A 27,777-nucleotide genomic window follows, 5' to 3' on the forward strand; every position below is an offset into this window, starting at 1 on the left:
CGACGGTTTTACAATGGGAAATCGCATTGTGAGTAGAAGTACTAGTCTATCTTTTGTTTGCAAAACATTTCTGTCTATTGTTTATATGCTGAGACAAAGGTTAATTTATCTCTGGCATAATGAAAAACCTTGTGTGTTACTTTGCGGTGTGGATTAGATGACATCTCTACAGCAGGGGCCTTCATTCTTGATGATGTTGAGTTGCTGCTGTTATTGCTGCCTTTTTTTCTCTGAATGTTATTACACCATTGTTAATTCGGCATTGGAGCCTGAGTTGATTGGGGCCAGGTCTCATTACTTCATGTCGTGTGATAACCTAGATTGTGCGTAACCGGATATTTGACAATGTGACAACTAGACTAAGCGCTATTGCGGGTGTAACCGGTTGGTATTTCACTCTACGGGGACACGCTGTGTGATTACACACATTTTTTGATGGGTTAAATCAGGGCCTATGGCTTTCTCTATGGCTCTTGGTTAAATATGGCGACATAGCGATTTCAAAACTTATTTCACATAGCCTACGGGCTATCACGGCGGGCCTGTCGCATGACACATGATGTCGAGTTATGGAGGTGGTGCGATGTTAAATTACAAACCGAGAAGTCCAGTCTCGGGAATGCGGATGTCGAGGTGCGGCATGCGTCATTGTGTACAGTACACTTCAGCAGGTGCAGTCTCGGCTCTTATCTCCAGCATGCGCACTAGTCAGGCTTTAGGAATATATTTTCTATTTCTTTTGGCCTTTAGTGTCCACATTAGTGTCATAATCCAATGTGACCACTACTTATTTCTGCAATTTTTGAAACATTATTCCAGTTTCACCTCCTTTCACCAACAGGTGTTTAAATGACTGCCTAATGAAAAGCTCTCCACATTAATGAAAATATACCCATTGGTCTGCTTTAGACCTTTACAGCCATGGATGCCTTGATAGAATTGTGTAATGGCTTGTAAGTACATATCAGAGACAAACATGGAAAGGGCGGGGTACAGGACACAAATTAACCATTAGAGGAAAAAAAACATCAATAGACATTAAGGCAATAGTCTTTTGGATTTTCGGCTGTTCAGTCCTTCAAGGGAGTTAAAATAAATGTTCTTTTTTGAAAGTAACAAAGGATGGTTTTCTTCCTCCCCATTTGCATTTGTGTATATGGTATTTTCCCATGACTATAAACAAATTGAAAATATGGTTCACACAAATCCTCTCTTTCAAAGAAAAGTAAAATATCTTTCATGGTTAAAGAAACATGCCAAGACCTCACACAACACACATGCTCAACCTCAATCCAGAAAAATCAAATACCTGTGTAGCTGAGCCGAATGTGTTGCGTCACCGCGAGGGCGGAGCTTGGGTCGAGGAAAGCACTCCACTTGTGAATAGAGGTGCTTAAAGCCTGTACACTGTAATGCAGTGGTTGATAGGGAAATTATAGTCTACAGACGTGACTCTACTAAGAGTAGCCTACAGACTGAGATGTAAAAGCGTTGGCACTGGCAGAGCGCTGTTAACATTTAGAAATGTAGACCTCAACAGAGTCAGAAGCACACACATAGAGAGTGGGAATCCGCAAGTCAATTGGCCACAACAGGCAGGACGGACCAAACAGGCTCCTAGAATGACGAGGCGGGAGTTGTTGGTTCAGTTTTACTCAGTGAGTGTTCGTGACTGAACAGCATACTAGAGAGATTAGAGAATGGCTGTTGTGTCAACTAAAGAGGATATTCCGGTTTCACAATTTCTCGCGCTGTGATTGCCATTTTGTTGACATATTAATGAAATGCCGTCTGACCCGCCTTAGGCAGATCAATGCACGACAGCCATCCGATCTGTCCGGATGAGGTCTTGAGCCGGCTCTCCAACCGGATCGTCCGGGTTTTATAACAGCTCTACTTGTGAAATTGAAAGTACTTAAGCTGATCGTCGGTGGAAAGTTGGTGTGATCCAGTGTGGTAGAAAGACGACGGTTTTACAATGGAAAATCGCATTGTGAGTAGAAGTACTAGTCTATAATTTGTTTGCAAAACATTTCTCTCAACAGTTGTTTATGTGCTGAGGCAAAGGTTAATTTATCTCTGGCATAATGAAAAACCTCGTGTGTTACTTTGCGGTGTGGATTAGATGACATCTCTACAGCAGGGGCCTTCATTCTTGATGATGTTGAGTTGCTGCTGTTATTCCTGCTTTTTTCTCTGAATGTTATTACAAAGTACACCATTGTTAATTTGGCATTGGAGCCTGAGTTGATTGGGGCCAGGTCTCATTACTTCATGTCGTGTGATAATCTGCGTAACGGGATATTTGACAATGTGACAACTAGGCTAAGCGCTATTGCGGGCACACGCTGTGTGATTACACACATTTTTTGATGGGTTAAATCAGGGCCTATGGCTTTCTCTATGGCTCTTGGTTAAATATGGCGACATAGCGATTTCAAAACTTATTTCACATAGCCTACGGGCTATCACGGCGGGCCTGTCGCATGACACATGATGTCGAGTTATGGAGGTGGTGCGATGTTAAATTACAAACCGAGAAGTCCAGTCTCGGGAATGCGGATGTCGAGGTGCGGCATGCGTCATTGTGTACAGTACACTTCAGCAGGTGCAGTCTAGGCTGAGGCTCTTCCTCCAGCATGCACACTAGTCAGGCTTTAGGAATATATTTTCTATTTCTTTTGGCCTTTAGTGGCCATTAGTGTCATAATCCAATGTGACCATTAATTTATGCAAATTTTGAATCATTATTCCAGTTTCACGTCCTTTCACCAACAGGCGTTTATAAAAGCTCTCCACATTAATGAAAATATACCCATTGGTCTGCTTTAGACCTTTACAGCCATGGATGCCTTGGTAGTTGTGTAATTGCTTCCATGAATGTGGTATGTACCCTCTTATTTTCCTTCCGGATTAGAAAAAATCCTATGTCTACCTTCATCAAGTGGAGTAGAGTAGCCTATAATTGTACAGATAATGCCAATTTACGCTCTGTGCTTCTCTATATTGTACAGTGTTTACTGTATTCCTACTTCTGATTATACACTATTTTTTCATCCTGTTCATGTGTAATGACAGTGTGACAAGCCGTTTCATTTGACTTTATAGAAACCATCTGAACTGGCAGGGTACTGTACTACGATGGTGTAGTATGATAATATAGTACACACTAGGCCTACACTGCCTATTGTGCTGCTACCAGGCCTCCTGACTAAATGCTAAAGCCCATGTTGTCATAGGCCTCTTGTGTTAATGACAGTGTAATGTTGAATGTAATGTAATGTAATGATATTCCTCTTAGTCTGAGGCCATCATCCAGTTTCATTTCACTTTGTAGAAACCATCTGAACTTTGCCTCTTTAAGACCTGACTATCTCACAACTGCGATAATCTGGAGGCTACCTATACAATTTGTTGTAGGCCTTCTTCGGACATTTCAGGTGTAGATTATGCCCATGACCATTTATTGGCCGTTACGAATGTATAATTTGGGATACTAGCCCATCTATCTATTCAAACAAACGGCAAGCTTCTGTTTGTCAAGTAGTCAGATGTTGGAACGATTGTGCAAAACAACGTGGGATTTCCCAGACTAATCTGAACAGGCAGTGTACAGAGCTACAGAGTATGATAGTACTGTGCTTAGACTACTGTGTTGCTTCTGATTACGCTAAACCTCATGTTGTCATCCTGTGTTTAAACATGTGTAATGACAGTGCAATGACTTGTGTAATGACAGTGTAATCTTACAATGTATTGGTAGCCTGAGTCCATCGGGTCTTTTTATTTCATTTTGTTGAAACCATCTGAAAAGGCAGCATTAGAATCGAATCACTCCATGGCAGGCAGGTACTTTTTTATTCAACTAATTGTTGTTTTATTGGTGGTGATGTCTGTTATGTCGAAATACACAGATACCTGGTTGGTCAAGGTCATGGTTTCACCTCTGATTTGGGCAGCCAAGACCTAGTGCAGTGGTACACTGTAAAATATTTCAGACTGAAATTTACAGCTAATTGATGGGGAATAATTGCCAGCAAATTGTTGTAAATTTACAACAAATTGCAGACAAAAACACACTGTAAAAGATTTCAAACTGAAATTTACAGCTAATTGAAGGGGAATAATTGCCAGCAAATTGTTTTAAATTTACAACAAATTGCAGAAAAAAAACAGTTGCCAGCAAGTCGTTTAAAATTACAACACTGTTCCGTTTTCAAAACTACTCTGAATATGGCACGTCCTGCCCCCTCATCCGCCCGCCTCCTCCCGCCTCCACCCCCGCAGCCCGCCTCCATGTCTGAGATGCCTTCAACATGGTATCGTCCCCATCCTCCACCATGACTGAGATAGCATGGTACCATAATGCCACTCTGCCCTAAGCATATACTTCTACAAGTTCAGCCTTGCATGGGTGAGGCACAAATAATAAATCACTCAGCATAGTGTTGTCACAGTGACAGTGATAGTTTCCTCAAGAGGACATTCATTTATCAAGTCGTCTCAAAGGGGAATTAAAAAGCAGTCACAATAAGGACTGTGTGGAAATGCATTTGTCAAACCAATCAAGTGGTCTAAATTCAATATTATGCAAAAAAAAACATGGCTCTCAAAAGATGAAACAACCCAACCAGTTAACCTGTCAGGCAGCCAACCAGTTAACCGGCCAGGTAGCCAACTGGCCTTGACAGACTGGCTGGTTGACTGACCAGCTGCCTGTCCGATTCACTGGCTGGTTGACTGGCTGCCTGGCTAAACCAGCCAGGCAGCCAGTCAACCGGACAGACAGCTGGCCAGTCAACAAGCAAGGCAGCAAGCCAGTCAACTGACCAGGCGGACAGGCTGCCAGTCAACCTGCCAGGCAGCTAGCTGGTCAACTGGCACTATGCTGTCAGCCACCCTGTCAACAAACCAACCACTCATCTAGTCGGCTAATCAATTGATTGCCAGTACCAGTGAGCGCCAGTGAGTCAGGCGCTATGCTGTGCCATTCAGACAAGCAACCAAAGCAGTGTGACAGTCCAGGTTTATATAGTGGGGAAAGTGAACCATGTGACCAGAGTAATCAGGCATTGGGCAGGTGCTGGCAATCATTGAATCACGGCATGAAAGTGATTAGTAATAAAGTGAGGCAAGGCACTAATTGACAGATTGGTTAGGTATAGAGTGTGACAACAGAGTAACAAGAGAGATCTTTATCAAAAAGCTAACAAGTTCCTAGAATGTTCCAATCATTGATGCTCCTGCTCTAGAACTACAGTTTAAAAACAGACTGGGCTCCTTCTAAGATAGTGTTTAAAAAAGTATAAGGATATTCTTAAATGGATTGGTTTTGGCCCTTGTTTAATGCACATATCAAAACTTCAGTTCCAAAAAGTTTTCATTCTGATCCATGTTTATAAGTAAACATTCCACATATAGGCCTATGTGGAATTGTCTACACAGTGGTTGGACGAAATAACTGAAACACCTGTCCTTTTGGATTGGTTTTGGCCCTTGTTTAATGCACATATCAAAACTTCAGTTCCAAAAAGTTTTCATTCTGATCCATGTTTATAAGTAAACATTCCACATATATGTGGAATTGTCTACACAGTGGTTGGACGAAATAACTGAAACACCTGTCCTTTTAATGTGTGGGAAGTTTCATGGCTCAAGTTGGCCAGCCTGTTGGCCAATCTTCATTAATTGCACATTGCACCAGTAAGGGGAAGTTGAGTTGAATTGCTGGTGAAAAGTTACCAGCTAATTGTTGTAAAATTACAACAAATTTGCTGGCAAAAAAGTTGCCAGCTCATTGTTGTGAAATTAAAGCAAATTGCTGGTGAAAAGTTGCCAGCTAATTGAAGTAAAATTAAAGCAAATTGCTGGCAATAAAAAGTTGCCAGCTAATTGTTGTAAAATTACAACAAATTGCTAGCAACAAGTTGCCAGCTTATTGTTGCGTTCTTCCAACGCAAATACTGGAAACTTCACAACATACAGCCTTTGAAAATAATGGTCCTGGGCCTCTGCTTCCATTCCTTCTCATGGGATTTTGAGATATATTCTGTTGCCGAAGCCATCAAAAAGCCAAATTGAACCACAGGGGGGCTGCCACACCTGAGCATCGTTTATGCTCTATGACCTGCCCATCGTCTGTATAAATGGACAAACCATCATTGGCCTCTCCCATGCCCTTTTAGCAGAGAGAAGTCCGTTTTGAATTGCACTGAGCTGAAATTAGCGCACCTGGATGTCATTTACAATCAGCTGGCTCATGACCAAAGAAGGTAGATTGGATAAGCAGTATCACTCAATGGAAAATGCATTGGCCACAGTGTAGTAGTTGGGGCAGTCGTGGCTCAGTGGTTAGAGCACTGGGTTGGCAACCCAAGAGTTCCCGGTTCAATACCCGACCAGACCGCAGCTGAAGTGCCCTTGAGCAAGGCACCTAACCCCCACACAGCTCCCCGGGCGCCACTCAGCAGGCAGCCCATGCTACGTACTCCAATCCAAATTGGCTCCAATTGGCTTCGTAGTATGAGGGTGTTGCTTTAATGCCATAGAACTAATACATTTATGCTTAATGACATGGTGCACATGGTCAGTGTGTGCGATGCCATGATGGACAAAATTTGTACTCCACAAATTCGGTCGAAAGAGGATATCCGGTTGTCAGTGCTCAGTTTGTGGCCAAATTTACTGCAGCTGTCGGTCAGCATTAATTGCGGGGAATAATTAAGGACAGGTGACAAACATTCACTGTATCCTATGACCTGTTCCACACTTTACCATGCTTCCAATTTGACCATGGAAGAAGAAAATTGGACTCCCCTTGCTATCATTCCGTACTACGCTCCGATGATGTCTGTAAACCCTCCTATGTCTACCTCCTTGCTCATGACCAGGTGTGTGCAATTAAAGAGTTCAAATCAGTTCAAATCCTCTCCACCTCTATCAGACCTGTATGCATGTTTTAAAAGCATCCAATCAGAATGTGACCTGAGCTCCATAATTTCTTCATGTGGCTTTGCATACATTTGCATTAGGACAGCAGCCCTGACAAAACAGATCTTTACAACAGTATGTTGTAAAAAGTACTATGTGCTGCTGTACATTTACAATTGTGAATTGTACTCTATATGATATCCCACAATGCATTGCACATTACAGCAATGCATTGCACATTACAGCAGTGAATAGTAAACTGGTATATATCTTCTTGATGTAGAATTCTAATGTGAAATCACAACAATCTTTTACAGTGCAGTTGCCAGCCAGTCGTTTAAAATTACAACACTGTTCCGTTTTCAAAACTACTCTGACCTTCGGCCTTCTCATCCGCCCGCCTCCACCCCCACTGCCCGCCTCCATGTCTGAGATGCCTTCAACATGGTATCGTCCCACCTCCCCATCCTCCACCATGACTGAGATAGCATGGTACCATAATGCCACTCTGCTCTAAGCATATACTTCTACAGGTTCATCCTTGCACGAGTGTGGTACAAATAAAAAAAATCACTCAGCATAGTGTTGTCACAGTGACAGTGTCCTCAAGTGGACTGTCATTTATTAAGTCATCTCAAAGGGGAATTCAAAGGCAATAATGTAATGTATGTACTAATGTAATAATGTAATGTACTGTAATGTTGTCACGTGTAATGACGGTATAATCTTGAATCTAGTATCAATACAATGACATTTTGAAGCGTTCATCCAATTTCAATTCAGTTTGTTGAAACCATGGCATGCAGGTAGTTTTTTGATTGAACTAATGGTTGTTTTTTGGTGGTGATGTAGCCTATGTGAACTCCGAACTATAGATAGACCAGGATGGGCAATGTCATAGTTTCACCTCTTCGTAAACAGGTGATACCTTTGGTGATACCTGACCTATTAAGTGGAGAGAGATGACATGGGGTGGAGGTATTAGATGGCCAAGGGCTAATGTAATGATGTGTCTTATATCCAGTGCAGCATGCAGCAGGAGGATGATGTCAGGTGTCCAGAAGTGTTTGTGTGAAGGCTGAAGAGCTCCATGGATAAGTCTGTCTACTCCAACACACAACCACCTGATGCAATGTATCATCCTGATCCACAGTAAGTTACAGTTTTCACTACAGTTAACAGAGTTGCTATCACTATTAATTTCTTGGTTAGACAGAGAGGCCACTGTGAATATGCATGGCCTAACCCTTTAACCCTTTAGCATGTACCGCACCAGACAAAATGAATATAGTATCTCCTATATTGACTGCAATTTAATGAACATTGTCTTTCAGATGATGTTTTACCGTGTGTGTGCGTGTGCGTGCTTATGTGGCTACTGTATGTGGTAACTTCAACAGTGTTTATCTTCATTCCTATAAAGAAATGTGCTTTACACTCACAGGTAAAAAATTATGGATACAACAAATCAAGATAAATAATGCAATGTGTATTACATTAAATGGCTTGTGACTATCTCCAAAGTGTGAAGGTCCAAAAAAAGTTCCTTGTTGAAAGTGGTAGTCAGAAGAATGATCCGAGGCACACTGATCTTAGTGAAAAAAGTTAAAAATCCTTTATTTTAATGGATAACGCCTACGCGTTTCGACTACAATCAGTCTTCATCAGGGCAAACTTTGTTGCTTCTTGCAAAGATGTTTTTAAAATGGATTCCATGTCATGTGACAAAGAGACACAGCCAATCAAAATCAGTGCAGTGTGACATACATTTTAACATAAAAATCCCATCACCAGTGCATTTGCAAAGTAAACAATAGACAGGGACAAACAATAACAAAGAAGTCTTCAAGGGCCCAGTTAAGTTCTTAGTTAAAACAGGGGCCTAGATGCAGACATCTATAGGTGCATAGGCAGAGGTAAATTCAGAAGACTATAGCATTTTCACTGGCCATATAAGGCAATCTACAACACAACATAATTAAAAAATACGATAAGGGGCAAACATGGGGTACTTCATAAAAAAGGAGAAAAGTCTATTTCTTCATTAAGACCAGGGTAGGATGTGGCCCTCAATGTATGGATCCAAAATGTTTCTCTCTGTAAGAGCCGTTTCAGTCTGTCACCCCCTCTGGTGCTTTTTGGAATGGTTTCAATGACCATGGCTTTTAGAGTCATGTGGTTCGTATGACCAGCCTTTTTGTAGTGTTGAGCCATTGGGTAGTTGGGGTTCACTGTTTTGATGGCATTCTTATGTTCAGCCAGTCTTTGCCGAAGTTTTCGTTTGGTGCGGCCCACATAAAAACATCCACATTCACATTCCAATCTGTAAACCACAAATGTTGAATTGCAATTTGCAAATTCACGACAATAGAAGAGTCTCTGTGTAAAAACATCCACAAACTTGTCCTCCCTCTTAATATTGTCACAGTGATTACAGGCACCACATCTGTAAGTGCCCTTTGGCTTAGGGAAGTGCAGCTTGGGTTTGTCAGCTGGTAAGTGGCTTTTGACCAAACTGTCTTTGAGTGTTGGGGCCCTTCGAAAGGAGACAGTTGGAGGTGCTGAAAACAATGAGGAAAGCGTGTCATCGCTCAATAATATGTCCCAGTTTCGTGTGATTGCATTTTTTACTTTGTAGGCCATGTTGCTGTATTGTGTAGAAAAAAATATTCTTGTGTGTTGTGGCTTCATTCGTGTTCTCTTAGACATCAATTGTTTTCTGTTTAGAGTTGTTGTTTTAGTCAAGGCAGTCTCCAAAACTTTATTTTCATAGCCTCTTTGTTTGAATCTGTGAAACATATCATCGGCCTGGTGCTCAAATTCCCCGTCATCATCACAGATCCTTCTCAGTCTTTGAAACTGCCCGTATGGGATGTTAGTGATCAAACTTTTGGGATGGAAACTATCAGCCCTCAAAATGGTGTTCCTGTCAGTGCTTTTTCTGTATATTGTAGTATGAAGTATACCCTCTGTGTCAATGCTGATTGTCAAATCAAGAAAGTTAATTTTTGTGGCACTGTATTCCAGGCTGAGTCTGATGTTGGGGTTTGTGGAGTTTAGGTACTGGTGGAATGCAACAAGTTCATCTTCAGGCCCAGAAAAGAGAAAACAAAGGTCGTCAATGTATCTCCCATAGTATTTTATTCGATGTTTGAAGGGATTTGAATGGCTGTATATATACCTCTCTTCCCACAGACCCAAGTACAGTCCAGCATAATTGGGTGCATAGGCCGCGCCCATTGCAGTGCCTTTGATTTGCCGGTAAAGCTTGTCCTGGAAGAGAAAGATGTTATTTCTTAAAGTCCAGTTTGTTAGGTCCACTAAGAAATATTATATAAGAAATATTATATAAGAAAGATTTCTTAGTGGACCTAACAAACTGGACCGGCAAATCAAAGGCACTGCAATGGGCGCGGCCTATGCACCCAATTATGCTGGACTGTACTTGGGTCTGTGGGAAGAGAGGTATATATACAGCCATTCAAATCCCTTCAAACATCGAATAAAATACTATGGGAGATACATTGACGACCTTTGTTTTCTCTTTTCTGGGCCTGAAGATGAACTTGTTGCATTCCACCAGTACCTAAACTCCACAAACCCCAACATCAGACTCAGCCTGGAATACAGTGCCACAAAAATTAACTTTCTTGATTTGACAATCAGCATTGACACAGAGGGTATACTTCATACTACAATATACAGAAAAAGCACTGACAGGAACACCATTTTGAGGGCTGATAGTTTCCATCCCAAAAGTTTGATCACTAACATCCCATACGGGCAGTTTCAAAGACTGAGAAGGATCTGTGATGATGACGGGGAATTTGAGCACCAGGCCGATGATATGTTTCACAGATTCAAACAAAGAGGCTATGAAAATAAAGTTTTGGAGACTGCCTTGACTAAAACAACAACTCTAAACAGAAAACAATTGATGTCTAAGAGAACACGAATGAAGCCACAACACACAAGAATATTTTTTTCTACACAATACAGCAACATGGCCTACAAAGTAAAAATGCAATCACACGAAACTGGGACATATTATTGAGCGATGACACGCTTTCCTCATTGTTTTCAGCACCTCCAACTGTCTCCTTTCGAAGGGCCCCAACACTCAAAGACAGTTTGGTCAAAAGCCACTTACCAGCTGACAAACCCAAGCTGCACTTCCCTAAGCAAAAGGGGACTTACAGATGTGGTGCCTGTAATCACTGTGACAATATTAAGAGGGAGGACAAGTTTGTGGATGTTTTTACACAGAGACTCTTCTATTGTCGTGAATTTGCAAATTGCAATTCAACATTTGTGGTTTACAGATTGGAATGTGAATGTGGATGTTTTTATGTGGGCCGCACCAAACGAAAACTTCGGCAAAGACTGGCTGAACATAAGAATGCCATCAAAACAGTGAACCCCAACTACCCAATGGCTCAACACTACAAAAAGGCTGGTCATACGAACCACATGACTCTAAAAGCCATGGTCATTGAAACCATTCCAAAAAGCACCAGAGGGGGTGACAGACTGAAACGGCTCTTACAGAGAGAAACATTTTGGATCCATACATTGAGGGCCACATCCTACCCTGGTCTAAATGAAGAAATTGACTTTTCTCCTTTTTTATGAAGTACCCCATGTTTGCCCCTTATCGTATTTTTTAATTATGTTGTGTTGTAGATTGCCTTATATGGCCAGTGAAAATGCTATAGTCTTCTGAATTTACCTCTGCCTATGCACCTATAGATGTCTGCATCTAGGCCCCTGTTTTAACTAAGAACTTAACTGGGCCCTTGAAGACTTCTTTGTTATTGTTTGTCCCTGTCTATTGTTTACTTTGCAAATGCACTGGTGATGGGATTTTTATGTTAAAATGTATGTCACACTGCACTGATTTTGATTGGCTGTGTCTCTTTGTCACATGACATGGAATCCATTTTAAAAACATCTTTGCAAGAAGCAACAAAGTTTGCCCTGATGAAGACTGATTGTAGTCGAAACGCGTAGGCGTTATCCATTAAAATTTCTTTGGAGATAGTCACAAGCCATTTAATGAAGTTATCTTGTCCTTTCTGAAGAGCACCTGATTCTTTCACAAACAATTGAAACAACGCAGCACTCTCCTTTTTCCTCATTTTTGAATGCAATGTGTATTGTTTGATCTAATGTAATCAGTCCTTTCTCCATTCACTTCACTCCATTCACCATTCACATCGCTCAGGTCTACCTACAAATAATGGCTGCCAGAATAAGTGGAGAGTTCGACTTCTACTCTTATGCTCTACCTCCATGTCTTTGCCAGTTTCCTGACTGTTACATAACTCAATGGTTGATTGCCTGCATTTAGCCAGTGTGTGTGAGCATGTGTATGCATTTGTGTGTGCTTGTTATACCACTATTGTGAGGACCAACCTGACATTTCACCTTAAAGCACATTTGTAGTTTTGAGGACATTCTTGTCAGTCCTCAGTCTTTTAATATGTTGTTTTGTTGATGACAAAACTAAGTGCCAAAACATATTTTTATTGACAGGTTAGTGTTAGGTATTGTTTTGGTCAGGGTACAGTTTAGCATTCACTAATTTTGAGCGCTAGTAAAATGCATTGTGAATGGAAGGTCCTCACAAAGATAGTACTACTTTGTACAAGTATACATTGTGTTTGTGTGTGCGAGTGTGTCTGTGAGTGTGAGGTGTAATTTGGAATGTGGATTACTTTTGCATTAGCCTGGGAAACAGAAGCTTGCAGTTTGAATAAGAATACAACTTACATGATTAGCTATGGGCAACATAGCTTAATGATTTGTAATGCCCAGTAAATGGCCATGGTGTAACAAAACCCCACCTTTCCAACAAGAAGTTGCATAGGTAGCTCACATGTGAGGTAGTGTGGTGTTACAGTAGCCATGATCTTGTGCATGACAGATAGAACACATTTCCTGCCATTATTTATCAGCAACATTGTGTATTTTGTCTCCTTGTACACCAGGCCCAGGCCATCCAGAGCAGGCTCTCCAGTGCCCAGCTGTGTCTCCATGAGGAGTGACAGATCCAAAGGGGATGGTCCTAATTTCAGCTGTGGACCTCCAGAATCTTCTCAAAAGTAAGATCAACATCATGACGTAATGTTTTTTTCTTTGTGCAGGAATTTCCATGTGTGTCACTTTGACACATAATTGACACTTTGGATGTTTATCCTCATCATCAACACATCTCCATGTGTTCCAGATATCAGACACCCAGAGTAATGTGTCATATTTAGCAAAATAAAGACAATGGTGCATTGGGAAGTTCAGGTAAAGGAGTAGTAGGGTGAGCTGAGGTTTTGGCTTTCTTTATTAATAAGTTGGACCCTTCTCCATTCATTTACAGTATATTGCTACCTACAAATAATGGCAGCTAGGATTGCCATGAATAAGAGGACAGTTCGACTTCTACTTTTAAGTTGTACCTCTATTAGTCTAGTCATTATAAGGGGTCCACGCGCACCCTATAATGATAGAGGTCATCTTGGAAACTGTGCAATAGTGATTTGTTCAATTTGGACATTCGACTATTCACATAACCTTTGAACCAGACATAGTACAAAGACAAATGAGACCACTTTTCCACATAATTCCAGCATGGGGAATTGACTATATGTCTTTGCTTATCTGCGCACATGTGTGTCTGTGCGTGTGAAGTTTAATTTTGAATGTGGATTACTTTTACCTTAGTTTGGGAAATCCCATGCTGCTTTGGGTGTGGATGTGGGTGTGGGTGTGGGTAGGTGGTTGTAGAAAACCTTTTATCCGGGGTTTTGTGCCTTCATGTTTTCGCTCTTATTCCTTTCTCTCCCAATGTACCAGGCCTCGGCCATCCAGAGCAGGCTCTCCAGTGCCCAGCTGTGTCTCCATGAGGAGTGACAGATCCAAAGGGGATGGTCCTAATTTCAGCTGTAGACCTCCAGAATCTTCTCAAAAGTAAGATCAACATCATGACTATTTAAATGTATACGTGACGCGTTTTGCTTATCCTGGAGTTTTCATGTGTGTCACTGTGACACATTACTAACCCCTTAACATAAACTGTACCAAAAACACTGAGAAAGTATGTATACTCACAATGTGCCTTCATGTTTTCTCTCTTTGTCTCCCAATGTACCAGGCCCAGGCCATCCAGAGCAGGCTCTCCAGTGCCCAGCTGTGTCTCCATGAGGAGTGACAGATCCAAAGGGGATGGTCCGAATTTCAGCTGTGGACCTCCAGACTCTTTTATAAAGTAAGATCAGCATTATGAAAATTAACATTTATACGTGAAACAAAATATTTTGTGCTCGCTATTAGCTGGGGGGTCCCATCAATCAACCAGTCACACACATGCATCACAGACTTCTTTCTATCTCTCTCACTCACATGTATACGCGTGTGCTAGGGTGACCAGCTGTCCGGACTTCGGCCGGACAACCCCGCCCCTTAACTTTCTAACCTTGCGTCCTCGCGCCGTACCCATTGCTTCGAGTTGCCGCCTCACCGCCTCCGTGGAGAAAACAGTGAATCGGCATTCTAAACTGTAGGCAGAAATCAGGGAGCAGCACTGCCATCTTACCTCAGACAAACGCAGCTGCCAACAACAGTTTTACTTGTAAAACTTGGGAAGGATTTTCGCATGTCATTATATCTCACTCCAATAAAGGAGTCATCAGTAGGCTACCACTAACTTAATGTTGTATCGGAGACGGCAGGTTACGACAGACAAATCCTTCCGTTATCTATTAGGCTATTTCATAAATAGGCCTATGTTTTCATGTATTTTGGGTAGTCATGCATGCGTGGGCCTATAATAGCCAACAAGTTATTTGATTTACTTTACTCAAAGTTGGTCAGGAGTGTTTTTATCAGCGGTGTTTTAAAACGAGAGGCGACCGCTTCTGTCAACTTTTTTTTTCATGCAGACGGACGCTTGGATAACCATAGCAACAACACGAGCTCAAAATACAGATGCAGATGCAGAAATACTCTGTTTTTGCCCTGTTTGCAAAGTTGTGAGAGCCCTCGTTGTAAATGCATTCAGCGGACAAACTTACTTGCACCATGCGTTGCCAGTGCAGGGAAAAATGGGGGAAACAAACAGTAGGAGATAATAATATAGCAACCTTATTTCACTTTCATACACTCAGTCAAAGTAAGTTATTTCACGTAGACTATGGACCGCAAATAACACAAATCGCGTGCAGATTTCCCCGACATTAGGCTAAAGCAATATAGTCAATTTTTTGTTCAAAGTCTGGAGTAACTGGAGTAACATGGCGGCCGCAGATATCGGAAACACGAGCGACTGTCAGTCTAGTTTGTGTCAATGACGTTGCCTCGCATCTCGAGGCCAGTAAGCATAAGGCAAGTAGGAGAGGAAAGTCAAAGAGAGGGACACACGGACGTCGCAAACAGGTCGTAAAAACAGACCGATGGCCACCCTAGCGTGTGCGCTCGACGCACACACACACACCAGGCACGTGCACTCCAATACGGCAGGGGAGGCACTGCCTCACCAGCTCCACATGAGAATGATGAGATGCAGTAAATGTGAATAATAGTTACAATAACAGCAATTGTTTTCGAGCATCTGCACCATAACTACCATTTGAGTAGTATTTAAACAGTTTCACTCATTTTCAATCATTTCCGTGGCCAAAATCATAATATTTGCCCATTTCATGTCAAATTGCTCCGAATACGCTGAATTTGGGGCAACTCTGAACTTGCCTCACCCCGGATTGCGCAATCCCTCGTCAACAAGCTTGAGAGCATGCGCCATTTTGCTCGTTCTGTGAACGCAACATGGTAATATTGTATTAAACGTTTTTATACACTTAATAGAAGTATGTATGGTGTGCCCTCATTTCCTGATATTTTTGTTACTATTATCTACGTGTGATTATCATTTCTTTACTCTGAACGCTTTGGCTTAACGCCCACTGAAAGATACAGTGGTGAGGCGAGCAGTAGCCTGGCCGCAGACTCCTTCTGGCGTTGAGAGTCTTGCTGGCCAGTTACGTCATAGCGAATCTGAAGTTCACAATACAGTCAGTCGGTGTTGTTGGCTAGCTTGTTCACTTTGACTGCTACAAGTGGATTTCATAACGAAACTAAGAGCATTCTCAAAGTTGGATTTCCAAGGGGAATATATGTGATAAAGAATGGAGGACCGACAGAGCTGAAGGGTTTGCTACTGCAGGTGACCGGTGTAGGGGTAATCCCACTATTGGACGTGAGGAATATTCTTCCTCACGCAAGGGCACCAAAATATGTAGGTAAAACTACATTTATTGGATACGGGGACTATTCTTCCTCACACACGGGCACCAAAATATGTAGGGTCAACTACAATTAATGGGTACGACGTTAAATGTAAGGGAAGTACAGTAATGTAATTATAATTACATTAATAAGTATACAATTCTTATACAGTTCCAAATATGTAATGTGTTATTACTATATGTGAGGAATAAGAGTATAAGAAATGATGCATGAAGAGTGTGTTAAACTCTTCGCGCTGGGTATCAATAATGTGTAGGTGTGTACTTATGGAATCGTCAATTGTCTAATTAATGATTGCATAAAACACGGTTCATGACCGTCTCATAAAATCATGACCATTATTGACTAATAATCTGAAGGTTTTGTGTGAATTCTTTTCTGGTTGACTTCGTAGAAATTGTTCAAATAAGACAAACACAGTTCACCACAATGTACATTTATTGTAAAAGCATCATCCGGTCATAACACTGATACAGCCAATGTGACTTGCAGGGCATAAGAACTTAGGTAAAATATACAATATATACACGGGGTATGAGAGGATGCGTGTGTGTGTGTGTACGCTATGCGAGAGAGAGAAAGAGAGAGAGAGAAGGAGGAGGCGCGCTCGGTGGGCGCCGCGCACATCTGACACCGCGTGTGCCGAGCGGTGGGAGGAGAGAGAGAGAGTGAGAGATGTAGCCTATGTTCTATGAACTATGGCTCAAATGATTCTGCGCAGCGCGCAGGACCGAAATATGAGATACGAGGAGGGGCGTTAAGCTTTCGGCTGATAAAGCGGGAACTTATCTTCAAGATAGAATTCAACCTAATCAGAGAATACTGTCCTTTGTCTAAAGGCGTTACAGTATGTGTGGGGGGAGGGAAAAGGGAGCGTTTGGCGCTCTTTTCCGACAATAGCTTACGTCCTCGACTCGATAACTCTCTGGGTTAAAACACTGGTACGTGTATCTCTGTGAGTGGATAATTTACATGTGGGTGCAAGTATGCCAATCCTGCAACTACAGTAAACTAAGAATTGCATATGACTATTTGTGGTGATGAGAGGGGAGAAAGAGAGAGAGAAAAGAAAGAACAGATAGAACAAAATAACCCAAAATAAAATATATCACACTCTACAAGTGTGGATATTTAAACACAACTCCTCAAAGCTATGTAACAGTTCTAACTGAATATCTTTGCCCAAACTCCGTGCTTACTGCGTTATCCTTGGTAGGAAGAGAGAGAAATCCTTTGATCCCTCAGGCGAGGTGGGTGTGTGCGTCTTCGTGCGCACGAGGTCCCTTTGTTCTCCAAGCTATACCACGCGGTTCCGGCGCGAGGCTGCAATGTGTCCAAGAAGGGTCTTGCTTCGTTGAACGGGGAAAAGGAAAGTGGTATTTCGTTGTGTAGTCCGATTGTCTTTGCGGGCCGTCCTGAAGGTCCAATGAGAAAGGGGTGCACGCAGGTCCGCTCCACGCGTAGTAACTATACCGGCTGTCCACTCTCTTGGGGGGGACAGACAATCAGGCTCAGCCGAGTCTCCGTCGACTCTAGGCGAGGTCCTTGAATTCGGTACTAGTAAAAAGATTAACAATTGTCCGTACAAAAGTTATCCTACACTGTGTGCAGAATTATTAGGCAAACATGTTTTTTGACCATATTGTCCATTTTATGCATATTTTCTGCCACCAACCTTTATGAACATGAAAACCTATTGGATTTAAGCATTCCAGATCATGCATATGTGTATAATAAGATGGGGGTGTGATCAAAGGAGCCCAACACCCAATATCTGGTGTGCATAATTATTAGGCAACTTTGCTTTCTCCTGGGAAAATGGGCCACAAAATAGATCTAACAAACTCTGAAAAGTCTATAAACAATTTTGAAGTCTTCCAGAGGGATGTGGCTCTCTTGAAATTGGCAAGACGTTGGTAACGTTAGCACAGAAGTATCAAATGCACCGTTGCAAAGTCATCAGTCTCACATGAAATGTGACTGCCAAAAATTTGAAGAATTTAAGGTGAAACTACAAGAAAATTATTACCCTGCAGTGCTATCATATTCCAGAATGCAAACTTACATCAGGTGTCCAAAAGAATAGGTTGTTGAGCACTCAGAGACATAGCAAAGGTAAGAAGGGATGACACCAGACAACCATTTAACAAGTTAATTAAGTCAAGACTGGGTCAAGAAATACCCTAGGACAGAGTTTTTAAAGGTATTATGGACTGGTGAAAGTGACTATTGACAGACAGGGTGGATGAGCCCATAGCTGGATCTGTGAGGGAAAAGTTTGCAACTTTCAAGAAGACAATGGTATTTATGCAGTATTCTGCTGGCATTTGAGTAGAACTCAGGAACTCATCTGAGTGTGCACATTACCGATCTAGCCATGGGCTCATCGATCTGGTCCATTAACAGTCACTTTCACAAGTTCATAAAACCATTGACAAAATTGTCTTAAGACCTTTCTTGACCCAGTCTTGACTGCATTTCTTGTTGAGTGGTCTTCAGGTTTCAATCTGTTTTACCTTGGTCATGTCTCTGAGTGCTGAATACAATGTTCTTGTGGACACACGATGTAGGTTTCAGTTCTGGGATATAACAACCCTGCAGGGTAATCATTTTGAGATAGTTTGACCTTCAATTCTTCTCAATCCGGCAGTTACTTTGTGAGCACAATGCATGTGACACTGATGACTTCGTAACGGTGCATTAGACGGATATGACCAATATCTGGGCAATTTCAAGACAGCCACATCCCTCTGGAAGACTTCAAAATTATTTATAGACTTTTCAGAGTTTCTTAGATCTCCTTTGTGGCCTATTTTCCCAGAGGAAAACAAAGTTGCCTAATAATTATGCACACTAATTTTGCCCTGATATAGGGTATTGGGCCCCTCCGATCACACTGTCTCTTATTATACCAATATGCATGACCTGGAATGCTTAAATCCAATAGGTGTTCATGTCCATAGAGGTTGGTGGCGGAAAATATGCATATAATGGACAATATGGTCAAAAAACATGTTTGCCTAATAATTCTGCACACAGTGTATAGCGCGTGAGTTCCTCGTGGGTCCTGACTCACTGCTCTCCTAGCAGTGTCCGCAAAAGTCAAATGCAATACAAACAAAAACCGGTTGAAGGAAGAAATATATCGACTGTAGTGTTAACCTGGCCAAGATAACTTACAGTTTCAATAATTTCTAAAATAGACGTCTCTCCAAGGAGACGTGTCCTGGCACGTCTCACATCTCGATGGATGAAGTGGGCTTCGGGGAAGAGGGCTGATGCATACCTTTACCTGGGTTTTTATACATACGGGGCGGGGCTGAGCCGCGTATGTAATTTGATCAGGTACAGTAGGAAACAAAATGGTGTCTGTATTTTACAAAATGGCGGACATTTGTAAAATGAGGGGAAATGAATTAAACTTTAGGGGTAATAACGCCTACACCGGTCAGAAGATTTCAGAAGATTTCAAAGTGAGTGGTAGGCCTACAACAGAAAATATTTTTTGTTTCCCCTGTGTCTTGTTTGCAACCGGCGAGAATGTGTGGAAGACCATACGCATGGGATTTTACGACTTAACAATTCACTAAGGAGCCTCACGAAACACAAATTTTCGCGGCTACTCATATTCAATGCCAAATTGCTTTGGAGACGTTTGGGGCGTCTCGAATAGATGTGGTTTTGGATGAACAGCACCGGCTAAACTAACGTTAGCATGCACAACGCCAAAGTGATGGAGAACCGTGAAAGAACGGCGCATGGACCCGATTTACGAGTTAAGGCAAGACCAGTGTTTCCTATGTGTGTGAAGCCTGTGTTTGTGAGACCCGTGGGGAGAGAGAGAATCCGCCGTGATTCTGTCCGGTGTGGTAGCTTTTGTGATAGGCACCGGATTCTCATGTGCCCTGTAACTGTTTGTAAAGTTGAGTACAGGGTACCGTTGAGGTAAATCAAATATACCCGTGTAACTACAAGACTCTGATTTAATTCCAAAGTGTAGGCATAACAGAAATGACAGTCCCAAAATATTTGGTGACCATATCGAAGCTTGTGTAATATCTGTTTATGTTGACATTCGCTTCCTGCCACACCTTTGTCCCACATCGCTTGCCGTAGCCTCGTACAAGTAGATGTAGGCCTACATTTGCACGAGAATCCAGTGCGTATCACAAAAGCTATCACACCGGTTTGTTCGCCGTGGTGCTCAGCGGTCTATATGACACCATGTTTTGAATCCTGTGTGTCTTTCATTGAGCATCCGCCGTGATGCTCAGTCCACATTGGTGCTGCTGTGTGGTTTATGTGAGATCACTGTTTGAATCCTGTGTGTGTGTGTGTGTGAGAGCAGTGGGCTGTGAAGGAGCTTACACTCTCCCCTCCTCTCCTCTCCCCTCCTCTCCTCTCCTCTCCTTTCCTCTCCCCCTCTCCTCTCTTCTCTCCTTTCCTCTCCCCCTCTCCTCTCTTTTCCCATCTCCTCTCCTCTCCTCTCTTTTCCCATCTCCTCTCCTCTTCTCTCTTCTCCTCTCCCTCTCCTCTCCTCTCCTTGAGCTCCTCTCCACTCCTCCTTTCTCCTCTCATCTCCTCTCCTCTCCTCTCCTCTCCTCTCTTCTCCTCCCCTCTCCTCCTCTCTCATCTCCTCTCCTCCTCTCCTCTCCCCTCCCCTTCTCTCCTCTCCTCTCCTCTTCTCTCCTCTCCACTACTCTCCTCTCCTCTGCTCTGCTCTGCTGTCCACATTGGTGCTGTGTGGTTTATGTGAGACCACTGTTTGAATCCTGTATGTGTGTGTGTGTGTGTGTGTGTGTGTGTGTGTGTGTGTGTGTGTGTGTGTGTGTGTGTGTGTGTGTGTGTGTGTGTGTGTGTGTGTGTGTGTGTGTGTGTGTGTGTGTGTGTGTGTGTGTGTGTGTGTGAGAGAGAGAGAGAGAGAGATCTAATAGCATTTTCTCTGCGGAAATGCAGTATGTCAAAATATGTAGGCCTACCTTATGTTAAGAAAGCTGCTATGACATATGGAACTTGTCGGTAGGCCTATTTGGCAATTATTTATTTGAAAATCTGATATTGAAAAAGTTACTGCCTCACCAGCCATAAATCCCACCGCACGTCACTGACACACACACACAAACAGAGACACAAACACACACACACACACACACACACACACACACACACACACACACACACACACACTGAGCTTTCACTGACAACTCCATAATTGCGTTTCCATCTTGCCAACTGAGCTGCACTGGTCCTATGTGTTTTTTTAACTGGTGTTAAGTTGGTCGAAAGTTCGCTATGCGTGCATGCTTGGATGCACACAGATGCATGCATGCGCACAAGTGATATGGTACAAATATCTTGTACGAAACATACCAAATTTTCATCGATGTAGTTACCTATATTCTATTACTTATTTTTTATTGCAAAAACTGACGTTTGCATGAACATAGCTTCCTGGCACTTAGTCCCAAAACCTGGGCCATCAGCCCCCTTTTGCACCTTGCCCGTGTAGGTGAGAAAACAGTTAGCACCACGGGATAGTGGCGTGGACCTGCAGTGAAAATAAAGATGAATGTCCGCACACCGCTCCCCTGTTTCAAAATTTGGTAACACTTCCAAATAAGGGGCCATAATTAACAGTAAAGTAGCTACAATCTAATACTTAAGTAAGGGTTAATAATCATTACTTAATGCCACATTAGACAATGCATTAGTAAGCAGTTACTTAACTATTAGATAACTATTACCTTGTGTTACAAGTTAATAGCATATTATTATTTAACTAATAGATAATTAAAGGCACAGTTAATAGTTAAGTAGCTATCAGGTCATACTTAACTAAGGACCAAAATTAACACTTACTTAATACAAAAGTAAGGCATAACTAATTGTTAATTAATACATAAATATTGGGTTTTGGGTTTCTTATATTAGAGTTGGCTGAGGATAACTAATGGTTAATTAATAGATAGATATTGGTGTTTGGGACCCTTATATTAGAGTTGGCTGCGGATAACTAATGGTTAATTAATCGATAGATATTGGTGTTTGGGACCCTTATAATAGAGTTGGCTGAGCATACCTAATAGTTAAGTAATTAATCTACCGTGACATCTAGTTTTCACTCGTTCAAATCACTGTAATAGTGGCAACAGGAGCCATTATATAGCAAGGATTGGACGTACACTTCTCAATGATGGTGGGATGATGAGATGTAATTTTTTCATGTACCACTTATTAAATTTAATGGCAAAAGCCCTACAATAAATGCAGAACATTATGAAGAGTAATAGTTAGCGAAACTAAACCATTCCTTTGTGATAATTAGGTTAATGTTTGAGAATATTAGCTCAAAGAAGAGCAGTGCATGATGGGTACGCAATCTATAGACAACAATAATTCGGTATTATTTAATCATTAGATATGCCTTACTTTTGTATTAAGTAAGTGTTAATTAAGGTCCTTAGTTAAGTATGACCTAATAGCTACTTAACTATTAACTGTACCCTTACCTATCTATTAGTTAAATAATTATATGCTATGAACTTGAGACACATGGTAATAGTTATCTAATAGTTAAGTAACTGCTTACTAATGTTTAACATGTGAATTAATAACAATTTATATGTGTCTAATGTGGCATTAAGTAGTGATTATTAACTGTTACTAAATATTAGGTTATAGCTAATTTGCTGATAATTATGTTAATTATAATTATATATATGGCCCCTTACCATGTGTCTCAAGTTAATAGCATATAATTATTTAACTAATAGATAGGTAAGGGTACAGTTAATAGTTAAGTAGCTATTAGGTCATACTTAACTAAGGACCTTAATTAACACTTACTTAATACAAAAGTAAGGCATATCTAATGATTAAATAATACCGAATTATTGTTGTCTATAGATTGCGTACCCATCATGCACTGCTCTTCTTGGAGCTAATATTCTCAAACATTAACCTAATTATCACAAAGAAATGGTTTAGTTTCGCTTCAAAACTATTACTCTTCATAATGTTCTGAATTTATTGTAGGATTTTTACCGTTAAAACTAATAAGTGGTACATGAAAAAAATACATCACATCACCCCACCATCATTGAGAACTGTACGTCCAATCCTTGCTATATAATGGCTCCTGTTGCCACTATTACAGTGATTTGAACGAGTGAAAACTAGATGTCACAGTAGATTAATTACTTGACTATTAGGTATGCTCAGCCAACTCTATTATAAGGGTCCCAAACACCAATATCTATCGATTAATTAACCATTAGTTTTCCGCAGCCAACTCTAATATAAGGGTCCCAAATATCAATATCTATCTATTAATTAACCATTAGTTATCCTCAGCCAACTCTAATACAAGGGTCCCAAAACCCAATATTTATGTATTAATTAACCATTAGTTATGCCTTGCTTTTGTATTAAGTAAGTGTTAATTTTGGTCCTTAGTTAAGTATGACCTGATAGCTACTTAACTATTAACTGTGCCCTTACTTATCTATTAGTTAAATAATAATATGCTATTAACTTGTAACACAAGGTAATAGTTATCTAATAGTTAAGTAACTGCTTACTAATGTGCAACATACAGTGCCCTCCATAATTATTGGCACCCCTGGTTGAGATGTGTTAAAAGCCTTAAAATAAATTCAGTGTTTATTGCAGAAGAATACTGTCGCACTGAAAATTGTAGGAAAATGTAGCCTTCAACTCAAATGAATTGTAAGAAAATAAAAAAATCCCTGACTAAAAAATAATTATTTTCCATTAAATCACCTGTTCCACAATTATTGGCACCCTTAACAATTCCCAAGAAATAAATATAATTGAAGCATTTCTGTCATTTCTACAGTAGTTTACAAAGTTTACCAGAGTATGTAGGAACATTTAATTAGTAATTCATCACTTCCTGTTTCCCTGGGGTATAAATATGACGTGACACAGAGGCCATTTCTCTTATCCACTCTTAAACATGGGAAAGACAAAGGAACACAGCATACAAGTGAGGCAGATGTGCGTCGACCTTCACAGGTCAGGCAGAGGCTACAAGAAGATTGCCACTCAACTGCATCTGCCCATATCCACTGTGAGAGGAATAATTAAGAAGTTCAAAACAACTGGAACCGTGGTAAACAAGCCTGGACGAGGACCCAAGTTTATTTTGCCACCACGCACAGTGAGGAGGATGGTAAGAGAAATCAAAAGATCTCCAAAGCTCACTGTTACAGAATTACAACAAATGGTAGCATCCTGGGGTCACAAAGTCTCCAAATCAACCATCAGGCGCTGTCTACACACACCAACAAGCTGTTTGGGAGGCATGCACGGAGAAAACCTTTCCTCACTCACAATCATAAACGCAAGCGTCTGGAGTTCGCCAAGCGGTATTGGGGCTTCAACTGGGACCGTGTGCTTTGGTCAGATGAGACCAAGATTGAGCTTTTTGGCAATAAACACTCTAAGTGGGTCTGGCGTACCACGAAAGATGCGCATGCTGAGAAGCACCTCATACCCACTGTGAAGTATGGGGGTGGGTCAGTGATGCTGTGGGGCTGTTTCGCTTCCAATGGCCCTGGGAACCTTGTTAGGGTGCATGGCATCATGAATGCTTTGAAATACCAGGACATTTTAAATCAAAATCTGTTGCCCTCTGCCCGAAAGCTGAAGCTGGGTCGTCACTGGGTCTTTCAGCAAGACAATGACCCTAAACATATGGCCAAATCTACACAGAAATGGTTCACCAGACACAAAATCAAGCTCCTCCCATGGCCATCTCAGTCCCCTGACCTCAACCCCATTGAGAACCTGTGGGGTGAGCTGAAGAGGAGAGTACAGAGGAGAGGACCCAGGTCTCTGGATGATTTAGAGAGATTCTGCAAAGAGGAATGGCTGAAGATCCCTCTTTCTGTCTTTTCCCATCTTGTGAAACATTATAGGAGAAGATTAGGTGCCGTTTTGTTGGCAAAAAGGGGGTTGTACAAAATATTAACACCAGGGGTGCTAATAATTGTGACACACATTATTTGATGTCAAATAATTATTTCTTTATGTGGGATTTTTTCCCCACTGAATAAATGCACTTGTATTGAAGGTTGGATTTTTCTCTTTTTTTCCATTAAGGTCCCATATTATTTAGAAAAAAAATAAAATAATTGGAAGCTAAAAAACACATCTCAACCAGGGGTGCCAATAATTATGGAGGGCACTGTATGCATTAATAACAATTAATATGTGTCTAATGTGGCATTAAATAATGATTATTAACCCTTACTTAAGTATTAGGTCGTAGCTACTTTACTGTTAATTATGGCCCCTTATTTGGAAGTGTTACCAAAATTTGTTTTCAAGTGAGCACTTTCGAGCTAGTAGCTCTTCATTAGACTTGAGTTTAAGATAGACACACGTCATACTTAAAGGTAAAATGGATCCCATGATACATCAGTCAAGTTCCGATTGGATGGTACACCGATACAGTGCTTCCCAAAGTATACACAAATATTTACAAATACATTTATACTACGATACATCAGGCATTATCAAATATCCAAACATATTTACAAAATATATATACAAAATATTTACATAAACCTACTACCATATACTTTCAAGTTTTAAAAAACATCATTGTAAGCTCATAAAGTCTTGGAATGTACAGAGAGATCTATTCAGAGTAATTGACAAAGCATCTGGCCCTATGGCCAGGGTGCGATTTGTCAAAAAAACAGAGGGGGGGACGTTTTTTTCCCCCATGAAACGTGACATCACAAAATGAAGTTAACGCGACTAACAGCTCAATATTGGATGATATCAAATTAATAACACTTAATTCAGTCAAAAACAACGTGGCAGTGTATTTTTCCCCCAACACGGACACTAAGACAATGCGTCTTCATTGAGAGGTTTTTTTTTGCGCCTAATGTAGTTGGACATCTCTTGCACAAAAAATGTTAAACTGAAATCGCGAAGGGGGAATTCTGTCGCCTACATTTCGTGTGCCAAAGACACTTCAGTCACTCACAATCCTAAGCGCACTAACCCTAGAAATAGCCACCGAGTGTAGGCAGAGGGGGCTTTCAACGTGTCGTCCTCATGCGTTGCAACTTTCTACAAACTTTTAGTCGGGTCATACAAATTCATTGCATGTTAAGGCGCTACTCCACCCATTCCGTCTGCCTTAGCTAGATTTACGATTAAGGCACAACGCTTTCATAGCCTAATGTGCAGACAGAAATAGACAATTTCAGTAACTTTTCTGCTCCATTTTAAAGCACCTCCCTTCCGAGAGCACCTGCTTTTTTGCCATTTGCATTCTGCATTCTCATCAATTAGCGAGAGGGCACAACGCGCACCTCCTCTGCGGTCTAACAAACCCTGAGGAAAGTGATCAGGACAACTCTCGCAACATCTGCCTACTGTCGGCGCGCCTTTTTGCATAGCCACTCAAGAACAGTCGGGAGTGGAAGCAAAGTAGCCTATTTCAAACCAAATGTCTTAAACATTTCCTTTGTTAGCTCCCCCACTGACGCTGCGCAATGCAATGCAATGCAATGCGCCCCTTTTGCGCGCCTATTTGTAGGCATTAGCCAAGTAGTTGGGTAGGTTGTTTCCTATTTGATGGTCTATCAAAAAAGGACTAACTGCTGGTTTGGCGTTTCATTTTCGCAGGTCGTTTGCATTAGCGATATGTTACTAATTCCCGTACATAGGCCTAATGCAACTTTGTTGCATAGCCTATTTGCTGTTGAGTCCGGGACCTCGTAAACATCAAAGCTTCCACCACGTCGGGCAATTTCGAAAGTGAGTGCAATGTAGACTGCAGAAAAGGGTCACAAGTTGCCTGTCATGTCAACATTTTTGTTAGTTTATTTTGATAGGCCTATTTGCGAGGATATTTTTCCAGCAAAGATAAAAACCAGAAGGGGGGATAATCCCCCCCATCCCCCCCGGCAAATCGCACCCTGCCTATGGCCATCATAAATTCAAGTAAACATGATAAAGTGTCTATCCAGTCACAAGGTTGACATTTTCATCAAGGAGACTACAGCACAGCATTGTGTTAAAATCTTCATTGCAGTTATTACTCAATTCCAAAGGACAAACAGAAGAACAAAATACATTTCGATTTTTCAGTTGCTTGTGTGAAATTCTGTTATTTTGTGGACCTGCAGTGAGAATTGGGCTATTGTGTTGTTTATTCAGGTCACAGGGGTGAGGCGAAATTCAAAGTCAAGTGCAGGCGGAGGACGAAGCACAGACAGTGCACATACAGAGGCACAGAGGACGTAGGGAAACGTGATTAAAAAAAATAGGCAGAGTTCAGGGCAGGGGGTTGTTGGAAAATATTAATTTGCATTTCTGAGGTGTGTTTTTTTTTCACTACTCACATGTGCCTTCATGTTTTCACTCTTTGTCTCCCAATGTACCAGGCCCAGACCATCCAGAGCAGGCTCTCCAGTGCCCAGCTGTGTCTCCATCAAGAGTGACAGATCCAAAGGGGATGGTCCGAATTTCAGCTGTGGACCTCCAGAATTTTGTCCAAAGTAA

The 27,777-nt window shown here is 41.4% G+C and overlaps 1 protein-coding gene across 1 annotated transcript; it reads left to right on the top strand.

The window, feature by feature from the left end:
* LOC134457697 (uncharacterized) lies at positions 1 to 27,777 on the top strand. Its single transcript, XM_063209682.1, has 6 exons — positions 1 to 28; positions 7,955 to 8,082; positions 12,921 to 13,034; positions 13,780 to 13,893; positions 14,078 to 14,191; positions 27,660 to 27,777. Exons 2-6 carry the CDS (start codon positions 8,021 to 8,023, stop codon positions 27,775 to 27,777), a joined length of 522 nt encoding a protein of 173 aa, XP_063065752.1. The 5' UTR covers positions 1 to 28; positions 7,955 to 8,020.

This window comes from Engraulis encrasicolus, chromosome 1, assembly GCF_034702125.1.
Source record: "Engraulis encrasicolus isolate BLACKSEA-1 chromosome 1, IST_EnEncr_1.0, whole genome shotgun sequence".
NCBI classification, from domain to species: domain Eukaryota; kingdom Metazoa; phylum Chordata; class Actinopteri; order Clupeiformes; family Engraulidae; genus Engraulis; species Engraulis encrasicolus.

Bases quoted from the DNA above. Each gene is read 5' to 3' on its own strand.
- LOC134457697 (XM_063209682.1), top strand. From the start codon at position 8,021: ATGGATAAGTCTGTCTACTCCAACACACAACCACCTGATGCAATGTAT. The intron at 8,083-12,920 runs GTAAGTTACAGT...CTTGTACACCAG, and splicing joins ATGTATCATCCTGATCCACA to GCCCAGGCCATCCAGAGCAG. The intron at 14,192-27,659 runs GTAAGATCAGCA...CCAATGTACCAG, and splicing joins CCTCCAGACTCTTTTATAAA to GCCCAGACCATCCAGAGCAG.